Below are 14713 nucleotides of genomic sequence, written 5' to 3' on the forward strand. Positions count from 1 at the left end.
GAGGAGGGGGGGGAGGAGGAAAAAACCATTATGTACCAGACAATTTATTTGATGAACTGAAGAAAAAGCTGCCTCGACCTACTCTGAAAACATCAGCAACAATATCCTGTGATACTCAAGGTAAGACATGTGACGTCAGTCAGTGTTGCTTTCCTGGCTGCACGAGAACAGACACTACTAGTGTGGCTAAAAATAAATGTTGTTAAGAAGTACAATAAGAAGGCTCACAGATGTCGTGCCGACTTCGACTTCCTTGATCTTTCTCTTAATTCTTGTATCTTCTATCTTGGAAGCTATGCCCATCCTGACACCACCAGTCACAACCTCCCTGGCTTCTTCGGTACCAAATGACAGTCCAATCTCTGCCCATACCAACCCCTTCGCACTGCTTCCACCGCCTCCCCAATTCTCCCGCTCCAAGGGCCGGAGAAGGTTCACCATGAGTGGGGCTTTGAGCAGCTGCAGCCTCCCTGTCTGTGATATCCACCACAGAGGATTAGTGGTACAATACTTTAACGTACATTATAAACCAATATCTGTAATTGATTTTCAGTCTTTTAGATTCATATAGTCCTTTGAGCTTACTGAGTAAGAAGAACGGCCTGTAAACTGTTTCACTGTCTCACTGATTTCAGATTTACTGTCGGACTGACCAAGAATCGATCTGTCCTGAATGTGAGCTCCACGACCATGCGGGTCACGACACAGTTACTCTCGAAGCTGAATGGATGGAAACCAAGGTGGGAAAAACAGAATGATGTTTGAGGTGAATCACTCAGACGTCTGAGGTTACTTCTGAAGTGTCTTTGTTTTAACCAGTGACTTTAAAAGGAAGAAAAACCACAAAGCACAAACTGTTGCAGAGCAGGTAATTGTTGACGTTAGATAGCAAGAAGTTCCTCATGTTTGGAAATCTGAGCCAAACAAAGTGAATTTGATAAGGACACAAGGAAGTCTGGACTTGTGCCTCTGTTATGTAAGGAATAATACCGTCCAAGTTGTGCGTTTCATGATTGTAATAGGTGACGTTGAAGCAAAGAACCACCGAACGTGAAGTGGTTCTTCACTTTTAGATAAACACAACAGGTTCAAAATGCTGAGCCAGGGTTTTAAAACCCAGATGAATTTTGAAACCAAGATAAATCTGACATCCTCAAGTCATGACTTAACCTACAAGAACACTGGTGGTTACACAAATAACCCTAGCTCTAAGTTCTGGTAAGGGAAACTTTGGTATTTTTTAATCTTACCTTACCTTATTTTCCCCTGTTTTGTGTCTCAAGCCCCGTTTCCACCAAACACTTCTGGTATGGTACCTTTGGAACCAAAGGTAACCCTTCAGCCATGGTACCTAGAACCTAGGTCCATTAAGTGTTTCCACCGCAAACAGTACCCTTAAATGTGGGCGGGGTTGTTGTCACTCACTGTATTTCCCCATTATCGGTGATTGTGACCGTGTTTGTCATCCACAAAACGAGGCTGCATGCCGACATTTTCGGAACAAAAGCTCAGGGGTTTAGTGTTGCCGTATCCCGACACTATGCAACCCTTTTTTTTGAAATATGTTCAGTATTGAGAGACAGCGCTATAGCCATGGCAGCGAACTGGCTGCAATGTTATCGCTACAGACAAATGCACTGTCAATTTACGTCCATTAAAAGTGCTTGTTTTCACCACCAAAAACTTAACCTTGCCGATCCGGTCTGTCTCGTTCAAGAAAAGGTCTCTTCTGATATCTCGCAGACTTTTTCATATGGTCAGATTTAGCTAAATATTCACACATGACCTCAAAAATCTTTTAGATAAATTAGTTTAGTTTCCACCATTTTTTCCCCGTTAAAGGATGTTTTGGGGGTTTTTCTTATCTGCTGTGAGGGTCTAAAGACAGAGGGATGTCGTATGCTGTGAAACCTCCTGAGGCAGATTGTGATTTGTGATGTTGGGCCATACAAATAAAACTGAATTGAAATGGGATAACACTAAGCTCTCTGTACTCAAACTCTTCTTGGCAATCTTGCTAATGATTCTGCTATTGTCTTCCTGCAACAAGTCAATTTTGCGAGATTTTGGACGAGACTTCTCCTTGAGTGAGAATTCGTCACCATAACAAACAGACCAGCGAAGGTTAGGAACAGAGTTTCATTTCTCTGTGCGGTCCTTTCTGTAATATTTCCAGACACATGTGTCAACAATCTGAAAAAACAAGCAAGTGGACGGAAATTGGTGGTGTGCAATTGTCCGTAGGGATTACATTGCAACCTGTTTTACAGGTTTCTCGCACGCACAAAACATGGGAAATAGCGTCCAGGTTGAAAAATACCTTTGTTTTCTTTTAGCTAAGCCTCACTGTTTTGGTCATTACCCAAAGTTTAACACTGATGCATTGATTCAGAACTGCAATCAAATACATAAAGCCTACCATTGGTCTCTGTTTATTCTGTCTGCAATGACGATACACCTCTGGGGGCAACAGGCAATATTTCAGACGTTCTGGTGCAGGCAGTGGATATCCAAGCCAAGACTTCCTCTTTGTACATCCTCAGTTGTCTCTATCAACCGATACCTGCTAGGAATGCAGATAAATAACTAAAAAAAGAAAGCTACAAAAAAGCTAAATTTTTGCCAGACGATAGCAGATAGGTTCCAAGATTGCATTTTAGCCAATGCTTTCCAGCTCTTTTACTCTCCACCTGGACCTGCATTCAAACATGATTGGTCAATACTACATAGACTACAATTGGGCCACAGATAGAAACCAGAACGCTACCAATACTAAAACCTTGTACCGCAGTCTACTAATTCTGCATACATATGCATACTGTAACTAAAAGTTAAATACCTACGTTTATGAGCCCGGTTTGCAAAGAAGGAAAAAACATCTGTATTCAAAATGTCGCATAGCAGGCTAAGGATTGGAGTACAACTATAAACACATAGTGAGTCATACTCAAAAGTGTGTGTGTGTGTGTGTGTGTGTGCAGGGCCAGCTAAGTGTGTCAGAACAGGAGATCCAGGAGATGATCAAACAGAGAATCAAGAAGATCGAGAAGATCAGACTGTCCGTGGCTGATCTGGATGTAAGTTCCTGTAAATGCCACAGGTGTGTCGCAAAACCTGTAAATCCTCCTGCCATCCCTTTATCAGCTTTTAATCTCAAACACTGTCACCAACTGTTTTTCCTTCTTTTATTTTACTTAACTTTCATTTTTCTCCCAACTTCTCTGGCAACAATTTCTGTTTTCGTGGGTTTGACAAGTATATTTTAAATTTCAAGGTTTCTTTTACATAATTTGGGGTTATTCATTCTATAATTTTTGGGACTTGACCCAAACATTTGGGTTATTACAAGATTTTTTAGGTTCTCCCTGACTTTAAGGGTTTCGGGGGTCGCCAGATATTCAAGGTTTTAAATTTACTTTGGGGTTTTACTCAAAAATGTGTTTTTTCAATTTTCCTTTGCTTTGTTTTGTTTTCCTGATTATGGATTTTCAGAATTTTAATTTCTTTATTTGAGGGGTTTATGTACACTTTACCTAAATTTCTTTTTGCATGAACAGCATTTTTCAATTTTACCAGAATTTACAGGTTCAGTGGTTTGACTGGATTTTCTGGGTTTTACCCAAAATTTGGGGATTTTACCCAATAATTTTCAAGGTTTTATTTCTGTAATTTGGGGTATTTATAAGATTTTTGTGAGGGTTATGGCTCTCAAATTTCATAGACATCTCTAACTTTTTGAGGTCTAACCAGTTTTTTGGGGTTTACCCAACTTTTAGGGTTTTACCCCAAATTCAGAAGTATATTTTCAATTTTCAAAATTTTATTTCTGTAATTCTGGATTTTTATAACATTTTTGGTGGGTAATGGTTCTCAAATTCAATATTCATTTGTAACTTTTTCAGGACTAAATAATTTTCAGGGTTTTACCCAACTTTTAGGGTTATACCCTAAGTTTGAAGCCTTTTTTTTAAAAAAAAAAAATTTTTTTAGGTTTTATTTCTGTAATTTGGGGCATTTATAAGATTTTTTGGAGGGTCATGGTTCTCAGATTTCACAGTCATCCCTACCTTTTTGAGGTCTAACCAGTTTTTTGGGATTTACCCAACTTTAGGGTTTTTAGCCCAAGTTTAGAAGTATGTTTTCAAGGTTTTATTTCTGTAATTCTTGGTTTTTATAACATTTTTGGGGGGGTCATCGTTCTCAAATTCAACATTCATTCCTAACTTTTTCAGGACTAAATAGCTTTCAGGGTTTTACCCAACTTTTAGAACTTTTAGGGCTATACCCCAAGTTTGAAGCCTATGTTTTTAAATTTTATTTCTGTATTTAGGGGTATTTATGAGATTTATCGGATGGTCATGGATCTCAAATTTCATATTCACACCAGTTTTGAGGGTTTTACCCACCTTTTGGGGTTTTTCCCCAATTTTTTTTACCCCAAAGTCTATATTCAATTTTCAGGTTTTTATTTTTGTAATTTGGGGTATTGATACCTTTTTGGGAGAGGTCAGGATTCTCAATTTTAGTTTCATAGTATTTCCCAACTTGTGACTTTTGGCAGTGTGGGTTTCTGACATTGTAAATCTGGTCTAGCTTGATGCTATACATTCCCATTAGTTTGAGGTATTATACCTTACAAGAGAATATGAATGCAGCTGAAAATTTACACACTTAAAATGGTGACTGTGAAAATGGTGTCTTCAAAGTTTTAACATCACAGACTCATAAATTCCCCAGCTGGCAATTGAGCAAGAGACGGCGGGCAGCGTGTGCCTGTTTTCTGAGCTGATGTCTGCCATCGAGCGCTCCCAGAGGGAGCTGATGGAGGTGATGGAGATGAGCAGGAGGGCAGCCGAGCATCAGGCCGACGCCATGATACGACAGCTGGAGCTGGAGGTTGAAGAACTGCGGAGGAGAGAAAGCGCCCTGGCCGAGCTCGCCCAATCTGATGACTACTTGCACTGTGTCAAGGTTGGTGAGGATCCAACGGGGCATATCTGGGTGGTATACTTGCATAAAGCAGACATTGTAGGAAACCTGAGTGGATCATTTGACTTGTATTCATTTTCCACCTACTCTCCAGACATTCCCCATGCTCTCCAGTCCTCCACCTGCCAAAGACTGGTCTGGGGTGTCGGTGAACTCTGACCTGGGGACAAGGACCATCTACAGGTCGCTAGCAGCGGTGATGGAGAGGTTCCAGGAGGAGCTAAAGGTTATCGCCGAAACAGGTCAGTGTAATACAAAAGCTAGTTTCCAAAGATTAAAAACAATAAAGACGGCCAGAGTAGAGTCAAAAGAGAGTTTTATGACAAATGATCTGTGCTTTATGAAAAGTACTCCTCTTCTTTATAGCCAAACACAACAATAGATCTATTAAGTACTGAAATGCTGCCCTCTAGTGGTTAAGCTTAGTATGAGCCATTCAGTAGTGAATTAAACTTAACAGGCAAATGGTTGAGCTCCTGGTACAAGTCTCCTGTTCCTCTGCAGGTTTTCCTGTCTCAACATTGGAACCCAGTCCGATCCGACCACAGCCCAGTGAGTGTCCACTCCCACTCCACCTTAAGTAGGCTCGCCATGATACTGAACATAAACATGTGAATGATATCTGCCATCCACCTTTAATGTGCCAGATGCAAACCACTCCATCTATCCTACCTTAAACAGTTAAACACATAATACACAAAGTCACGATCGCATTCCACCTTAAACAGGTTAATGATATAAATCTATACGCTGTATTATACAGGAGTTTTGCATTATTTTAATGAAACATTTCTGTTTTTTTTCCTGCAGGAATAAAGAGAATACAGGAGTATGCAGGTACAGAACAATACTATGGACAAGTTTTTGACTGAAGCTTCGAATGTCTGCCATCATATTTAACGAAAGAAAGTCCTTAAACAAAAACCTCAATCTAATTAAAGGGATTTGTTGAATTAAGCAGATGAGTCTTCCTTAATATTATTATTAAATCAGCATCCTTTGATCCTGAACACCAATAAATATGGACTGAAACAGAATATTTCATTAGACAACAACATTATTTCATTTATCTTTTTTCAATAACTTTTGGACTCGATCACACGAGTTGGAAACAATCCACTGCAGCCACCACTGAAATCTAATTCTACAAATATTATAATACTAATAATTTAGTGTAACTTAATCGTTATCTGCAACTGTGAAGAAATACTGGATTTAACTGCATGAATAAGCATCCATAAAAAAAGACCTGTGCAGCATTTGAATGTTGATTTACAATCGAATGTCAACACTATGAATGGATTTCCGAAGCCTCAAACTATTTGGTGCAGCCCTAGATTAAATATAGAATAATATAAAATTATTTATATCATGTTTTCTTTCTTTCTTTCAACACAGTGGATGTGACTCTGGACTGCAACACTGCCCATCCCAGACTGATTCTCTCAGAGGACATGAAGAGTGTGAGACACCTGTTTAATTGTCATATCATAGAATGATTAATCATTCAGAGTGGATTTGTAGTTTTTAATTAGCAAGCATTGAAGGTCCAGTGTGTAGGATTTAAGGGAATATACTGGCAGAAATGGAATATAATATAATTAATGTTTCCTTTAATGTATAATCACCTGAAAATAAGAATCCTTGTGTTTTTTGTTACCTTAGAAAGAGCTGTTGATCTGTCTGTGCTGAAAAACACTGAACACTGAAGGAGGCAGAGGAAGTTTCAGCTGGTTGCAATGTGCAATCCTCACCACTAGATGCCACTAAATCCCCTCTAAATCTTACACACTGAACCTTTAAGTTATCCAGTTTGTATCTAACGCAGGGACTAAAACCTGTAGTCACAAAATCACCAGAAACTTCTTTACAATCTTGAAACTTTGTCTTGGTTTTTATTTTGAAAAATTTACCTTCCAGTTGTCTTTGCATAAATCACTGACAGACTTGTGTAACAGTAATATAAATCCTATAGAAAATGGGCTGCAGATGGTGGAGTTGCCCCTGTATCAGTAATCGTGTCCTCTGTCTGTGAGGTTCAGAATTGATGAACTGTGTGTGTTTCTGCAGGTGAGGTGTGGAGATCGACACCAGCTGGTTCCAGACAATCCAGAGAGGTTTGACAGAGTCGTCTGTGTTGTTGGGAGGGAGGCTATCTCCTCTGGGAAACACTACTGGGAGGTGAGAGGCTCTCTCCTATAAGTATGTATTATTTGACAAAGAAAACTCTTATTTACGCCGCTGCTCCCTTCCGCTGTACGAAAATGAAGCCAAAGTATCTCAGATACGGCTACTGCCATCTTGCACTGGTGGCATCATTTGGAGCCACAGTCTGCACAGTAACGATCTCTGAAGTTTTCCCCACTCTCGTCCAACCGATCAAGAGCAGCACCTTCGATTGCGTGCACACCAACTGGCATACAAAGCTGTTAATCACGACATTAACCATAACATTAATTAGCGTTTGATTAAATGTCCTTCATCCTGTGATCAGGTGGATGTGGGCGGGAAGACGGACTGGGATCTGGGCGTGGCCAGACAGTCAGTCAACAGGAAGGGGAAGATTGAAGTTACTCCAAGCAACGGATACTGGTTCCTCAGCCTGAGAGACAAGTGAGTCTCGCCATCAGTCGTTAGTGAATTTCCCCCAAATGGCATGTTTTTTTTTGCTTTGTTTTTTTGTTAGACTTAGTCACGGAATTCGAGTTTTGATTGGTTGCTTCTTACAGCTCATTGTTTTGCTTTTCTGACCCGCCATTACACTCTCATGTGCCTTGTCTCCTGCAGCAACGGGCAGCTGTTTTCAACAGATAAAAGCTCAGGGTTCCTGCAGTCATGGAAAATCTGGAAAAGGCATGGAATTCCACTGTCTCATTTTCCAGGCCTGGGAAATTCATGAAATCAGTAAAATCTTTGGAAGTTTTAGAAAAGTCCTGGAATTTTGTTGTGTGTAATGAAAACAATTGTCACAGTAATCTTCCATGGATAACCTTCCACGTCATGTAACGTAACGGCAAACTTATTTTCTGTAAGCTAGCTACTGATGTAACATAGTAAAACAACCACAAACAGACACCAAACGACAACAAGGAGACACAAAATGACTACAAAAAGACAGAAAATAACCATAAGTAAACAAAGTAACTACAAAGAGAAACAAAACAACCACAAGAAGACACAAAAGGACTACAAGACACAAAACAAATACAAAGACACAAAGCGACTACAAAGAGACACAAAATGACGACAAAGAGACACAAAACAACCACAAGAAGACACAAAATGACTACAGCGACTCAAAGCGACTATAAAAGAGTCACAAACCATCCACAAGCAGACTCAAAACAACTACAAGAAGACACAAAATGACTACAGAGACCACCAAAAAATTGCAGAAAAGCTCAGATTTCTAAAATGCATTTGTCATCCACATGGTGATGTAGTCCAAAACAGAGCTATTAGTACTTAACAGTTAATAGTTAAAAGATTGCACAAACGTGCAGTGTAACTGCAAAAAGCAGAAAAGCAGGTCGACCAAGTGGCCAAATGTGTCATTTTATTTCAATACTTTTTTAATTATAATATTTATTGACTTACATTTTAGCTTTTGTTGTACAGATTTAAATCTTATGAAATACAAAAAATACTCAATGTCATTTGTGCTGATGGTGAAACATTTTTACAGATGAAGACACAAAATGACTACAAAGAGACACAAAACAACCACAAGGAGACACAAAATGACTACAAAGACACAACACGACTACAAAGAGACACACAACAACCACAAGAAGACAAAAAATGACTGCAAAGAGACACAAAATGACTACAAAGACTCAAAGCGACTACAAAGAGACACAAACCAACCACAAGCAGACTCAAAGCAACCACAAGAAGACACAAAATGACTACAGAGAGACACAAAATGACTACAAAGACTCAAAGCAACTACAAAGAGACACAAACTAACCACAAGAAGACACAAAATGACTACAAAGAGACACAAAACAACCACAAGGAGACACAAAATGACTACAAAGAGACACAGAACAACCACAAGGAGACACAAAATGACCACAAAGAGACAGAACAACCACAAGGAGACACAAAATGACCACAAAGAGACACAAAATGACAATAAGTGAACAAAGCAACTACAAAAAGACACAAAACAACCACAAGAAGACACAAAATGATGACAGAGAGACATAAAATTACTGCAAGGAGATTAAAAACAATTACCTCAATAAAATGCAAATGACGACAAAAAGACACAAAACAACCACAAAGAGTTAATGTAGTCCAAAAACAGAGCTATTAGTACTTAACAGTTAATAGTTAAGACTGGACTTGCATTCATTCATCAGGTGGACACAAAAACAACTCCAAATGAATGATAAAGTTACTCTGTAACTGCTGGATGTGTAGATAAGCAACTGTTTGCTTGTTCTGCTGCCACCAAGTGGCCAAAAACGTCCAGTGCAGCTTTATTCTTCTCAGCATTTGTTTCCGTGAAGTCATTTTCTTTTTCCAAAAAAAATTGGTATTAAATAATCTGATAACGAACCTCCCTCGTTGTAGGGGGTTGTTGTTTACATAATCCCGTTTAAAAGCAATCTTAAATAAAAAAAACTATAATAGTTAGGGAGTTCATTTTTTTGCAGCAGAAGCTCAGATTTCTGTCATTTGTGTCATCATGTCGTCCGATGGTGATGATGTCATTACGTTATGCCACAAGTGGTCTAAAAGATTGCAAAAAACGTGCAGTGGCGCAAAAGAAGCAGAGAAGCAGGTCGACAGAAATGTCTGTTGTATTTTATTTCAATACTTTTATTAATTATAATAGTTTATTGACTTACATTTTAGCTTTTAGGTTGTACAGATTTAAGGGTTATGAAATACCAAAAAAAATACCAATGTAGGCACTGGGGAAACATTTTTAGTACAGATGAAACTATCAAAATGGCTTTGTCTACTCATAAAAATGAGCAAAAACTAAAAAAATGTACATTGTTTAAATAACGTAAAGAGCAATAAGAAATATTTTGATCATGTTTTTACATTTAGAAATCTCTTGTATCAACATGTTTTATGTTAAGTAGGGTCTATAATACTAAAAATAATAAATAATAATAATAAAATGTTGAAAAATAGAGATAGTTTAGGCTGTAGTAAAATATATGTGTGGTGAAAAATATGGCCGACTGTCACACCAGAGAAAATTTTGATTACTGAATTTGAATCAGCTTTTCTTTTGTCACTCTTATTTCCTCTCTGAACTCTCCGCAGGAACAAGTACGCCTTTCGCTCTGAGCCGTGCACTGACGTCCAGCTGAGCCTCAGACCCCAGAGGATTGGGATATTTGTGGACTATGAGAAAGGACAGGTGCAGTATGGGAAATATACTCTGCATATTAAATTTTCGTGTCTTCAACCAAGTGTTTTCAGATAACTACGTATGTGTGTGTCCTCTTGGCTCTACAGGTGTCTTTCTACGACGTCGATGCCAAAGTCCACATCTACACGTTCAACGACACTTTCACTGAGTGCATCTTCCCGTTCTTCAGCCCCTGTACTAATAAATCTGGGAAGAATGACGGGCCGCTGATTATCGCGCCAGTCAACATTACATAGTGACAGACCGACCGGGAGCGTCTCTAGGATTTGAGGATATTGGGGGCTCAGCCCAGACCTCTGACGTGGGGGCAGGATTTTATTTTTATTTTTTAATAAACAAGCTCTATTTTTTTAATGCACCTTATTTACACTAAAAGTACATGTCTTGATCAAAAAAAGTAATGTGTGCCTAAAAAACAGTTGTTTATTTTTCCAGGTTAAAGGGGACCTTTAATGCTTTTCCTTTTTTCTGTCATTATAAACTTTTATTGGTGAGTTTTTACAGAAAGATACGAAGTTTTGTCTTTAAATGTCTTCTTCTTCTTTTTGATATGTATGCACTTAGTTGCCTTGTAAAAAAAAAAGTCTCCTGGTTATACATTTTTTATATAAATATCTATTTTTGGCCTGTTAAACTTCCTGTTGTCCTCTGACTTTGTAAAGTTAATAATGCCAATTAGACATTTGAGTTTTGTGTTGTAAATGATTTGCTGATCATTTGTTAAATAAACATTTTCTGATACGAATATATTTGATATAATTCTTGCGGTGACTGTGGTCATTATCTGCAGATTGAGCTTCAGAGGAAAAGTTTGACTTTAACTTCCTTGAAAACGGAAAGCAATTTGGAGACATAACCTCAGGTCTGGAATACCGTGACAGACTTTTTTTTTTCTCTACAATTTTTAGACATTTATGGACCAAACTGTTGTATCCCACCTACAAGCTAAACTGCTAGGTGAGCGTTTAAATTCCCACGCACAATACCGTAATAAATTTTAGTTGTTAACGATTAAGGGTGCATTCACACCAGGATAGTCCAGAGGAATGCCGAAAGATTTCACACCTTCATTTGGTTCGGTTCACTTTCACACTGCACTTTTTAAAGCGGACCAAACCACCTGGACAACGTCACACAGTTACAACAGCTGCTCATTTGGGGGCGGTATTGCCCGAAACGACCACTGACCAGGAAGACAAAAAGCATGAGGAAGAAGAAAACCCAGCTCATTGATTGGCCAGGACCGAAAACGGAAATCCATCCCCCTCAGCCGGCTTGGTCACCACAAAAACACCAAACACCAAAATGCACTGCGCTCTACGTCACTTCCTCTCTTTGGTTCACTGGATAGTCTGTTTGCATTTCCCACTGTAAGCAAACCGCACCAGGGTTCACTTGCAAGTGAACTGAGACCCCCAGTTTTCAAGCGGACCAGGGTTCAATTGTTTGGTCCGCACCAGAGTTCAAATGAGCATTCACACCACTCCAACCAAACCAAACTATCCGTGGAAGCGGACCAGGGTTCGTTTAAAGTAAATAGCATCGGTGTGAATGCATCCTGAGACAGCTCCTGGATGCAGGCGACAGGCAACAACACAGACATTTCATGTACAAGACGTATATAATGCATAAAGATAATAATAATTAAATAATTATAAAAATTAAATAATTAATGTGGCTTTGACTTGCAGCTGAACATGTAGCCCATTTGGATATAAATAGTGTATCGCCAGTCAGCTTGTCAATACAGAAATTTAAATTTCTGTCCATGTCACTCAGCCCTACTTGAGAGATGCAGTGTTTTTACTCACTGTTCATTAGAAATATCAGGAAACAACCATGTTCAACTCTGTCCAAGAGCGATGTGATGGAGGTGACTCTCTCTGTGGGCAGGTGTTAGTCTGGGTCCTGTGGGGGAGCACTTCCACTGCAGCTCTGGTCACAGCCTCCGAAGCACACTATCCACAGAATTCAGGAATACTTTTATACTTTATGTCTTTAAACTACAAATGTTCTGCTTATCACAGGTCTCAGTGTCTACACTTACTCAGAAACTGGGTGCAAAGTGTCTTTTCCTCCCACAGCGCGCGGTTGCTAGCTAACTAGCCACAGCTCACCTGGTGCTAACAGTTCATGTAGCTTAGCTTAGCTTAGCACTGACTGAAAATAGTTTCTAACACGCTCCTCTGGAGTTTAAACACAGCTACAGCCTGATATGAAACCCCTGCTGGCAACAATACGAACATATTTACAGGCTTTATGAGCTTAAACACTTTTAGCATCTCTGTGTTAGCTTATCTCTTCTGCTTGACTTTATATGTTCAAGGACACTCATAGTGTAGGAAATTCTAAAACTTACTGCAAAATACGTCTTAACCATATTGTATGGTCTTAACACTAAAACTCCTGAGACTTAAACTTTTGTTTGCTTCACATTTTTAAGTTCTACTAGCTATCTGGGATCAGTAGGACCCGATAAGTATAAAAACTAAACATTGACAACAATAATTAAGCCCCAATACCCTCAAGTCCCGACGACCTCAAACGGGACAACAGTAAAGTCCCCAAATGCATTCTTCCTAATTAACCGTGTCTTAGCTTGTTACTGTCGCTAAAATTGGTCAATTTTGTTGCCATGTAAAACAGCAACAGTATTAATCATAAATAAACAAGTTTCAAACATCAAAATGTGATCAGGTTGTGGACCTTGTCCACTTTCGTGTCAGGGTCGGCTGCGGACTGACTTGGCAAAGATGGCTGCCATCTTGTCTCACATTAGTTTGTCCTCCTGAGACCCTTGGTGTGTCTCAAATCACATACTTCCGTTAGTACACTTCCATGTAGTATACTATGCACACTATGTACTTAGTGGCGTAGTGCGCGAATTTCGACAGGGTAGTGTTGTCTCAAACCAAACACAGCCGTTGTGCACTCACTGGAAATGATGACCACAAACTAGCTAGTTAGCAAACTAGCATTAGCATTTGCGTTATCGTTCGCGGTACCAAATCATTACAGACTGCTAAATTAACCTAATAAACATACTGCTGGCTTATACCCGACAACAGTATAGTGGTGCTTAGTGCAAAAAACCACATGCATTTGTGCAGCGACTTTCATGGTCTCGCAGTCCTCGGCCGCCATTTCCAGTTTGAAAAGTGGTCCCTCCCCTTCTGCTACGTAGCCAAGATGGCGACCACTGAGGGCGAGAAGTGTCCATAGTTCCACACTCAACTTCTTGACCATTGTGAGTGCACCATCCGGGTACTCATAGTGCACTGCATTTTTCCATACTTCTCAGTGTGATATACATTAAATAAGGGTACTACACCACACTTAAGTCATCAACAAATAGTCCGCAGATTTAAAGGAACAGTGTGTGAGATTTAGGGGGATTTAGTGGCACCTTCTGGTGAGGATTGCGAATTGCAACCAGCTGAAACTGCACATGGTCAGAATTCCCTCTGTGTTCATTGTTCAGGAGGTTTTTACCAGGAGCTGAATTATCCCCAGAGGTCTCGTCCTCTCTAAAACAAACAGACCATGTGATTAACGCCTCTGTGTGAACACAGACAACCAGAAATCCATTCATTCCTACGGGAATCTGCGTGATGTCCAATGTGCCTTCGAAACTCCTCCCTCTGTTATATTTTGGTCAGGAATTTGCCTCGAGTACGTTGAACTTTTGCGTTGGATTTCGGAGACACTGTATGACAGTGTGCTAGCTTAGCGAACAGGCTGCTAACTAGCTAACAGGCCATTTCCTTCAGTTCATTTGCCTGTGTTGATGGTCAAGTGAGTTTGTATGATTAAAAAAGTACTTATTTAGTTTAAACACATTGTGAATTTGAGCAATGTTGTTCTGCTAAAATATGGTTATACATTATACTTTCTTCTTTTCACAAAACCACGTACCTGGCAGGCCAACATATTAATTTATTTGTTGCCAGGCAAAATTGCTCCTGCTTTTGTCTCAAGTTACCTGCAGAGGTGTATTCCTCTCCAAAACAAGAAATAGAGTCTCATTTCTAAAACAACGCGAAGGCTCCATACTAAAAATGTACGAACAGACAAAAGCCAAAAATGCCCTGCACAAAGAAATATTCTACAATTCCTGCAATCAGGCTTCCACCCCACCGTCTGTGTTGCCAATCTCCCATCTTCAAAATGTGCATAGCATGGGTCAAAGTTTGTCTGTTTTTATAGATCACAAATTTTACGTGGGAAGTGGCGTACACCTCTTTCAGGCCTGATTTTGAGTGTATGCAATGTTCATAAATGAGAACCTGTGTGATTAAAGGTCGTAAAAACACTGACTAAAGCGGT

General features: G+C 39.5%; 1 protein-coding gene across 1 annotated transcript; it reads left to right on the top strand.

The window, feature by feature from the left end:
- The first annotated feature begins 1 nt into the window (after nt 1).
- Nucleotides 2–11132, top strand: LOC125884434 (E3 ubiquitin-protein ligase TRIM39). The gene is made up of 14 exons (XM_049569387.1): nt 2–120; nt 294–502; nt 636–740; nt 2982–3077; nt 4738–4971; nt 5084–5231; nt 5494–5541; nt 5800–5826; nt 6388–6452; nt 7060–7170; nt 7484–7602; nt 7777–7842; nt 10279–10375; nt 10474–11132. The coding sequence occupies exons 2-14, from the start codon at nt 296–298 to the stop codon at nt 10621–10623; spliced, it is 1473 nt and encodes a 490-aa protein (XP_049425344.1). The 5' UTR covers nt 2–120; nt 294–295; the 3' UTR covers nt 10624–11132.
- Nucleotides 11133–14713: the final 3581 nt, after the last annotated feature.

The sequence above is a fragment of the Epinephelus fuscoguttatus genome, linkage group LG23 (assembly GCF_011397635.1).
Source record: "Epinephelus fuscoguttatus linkage group LG23, E.fuscoguttatus.final_Chr_v1".
Classification (NCBI taxonomy): domain Eukaryota; kingdom Metazoa; phylum Chordata; class Actinopteri; order Perciformes; family Serranidae; genus Epinephelus; species Epinephelus fuscoguttatus.

Excerpts from the sequence above, each read along its gene's own strand:
- LOC125884434 (XM_049569387.1), top strand. The coding sequence starts at position 296 with ATGCCCATCCTGACACCACCAGTCACAACCTCCCTGGCTTCTTCGGTA. Across the intron at positions 6,453-7,059 it reads TCTCAGAGGACATGAAGAGT|GTGAGGTGTGGAGATCGACA; the intron begins GTGAGACACCTG and ends GTGTTTCTGCAG. Across the intron at positions 7,843-10,278 it reads TCATGGAAAATCTGGAAAAG|GAACAAGTACGCCTTTCGCT; the intron begins GCATGGAATTCC and ends AACTCTCCGCAG.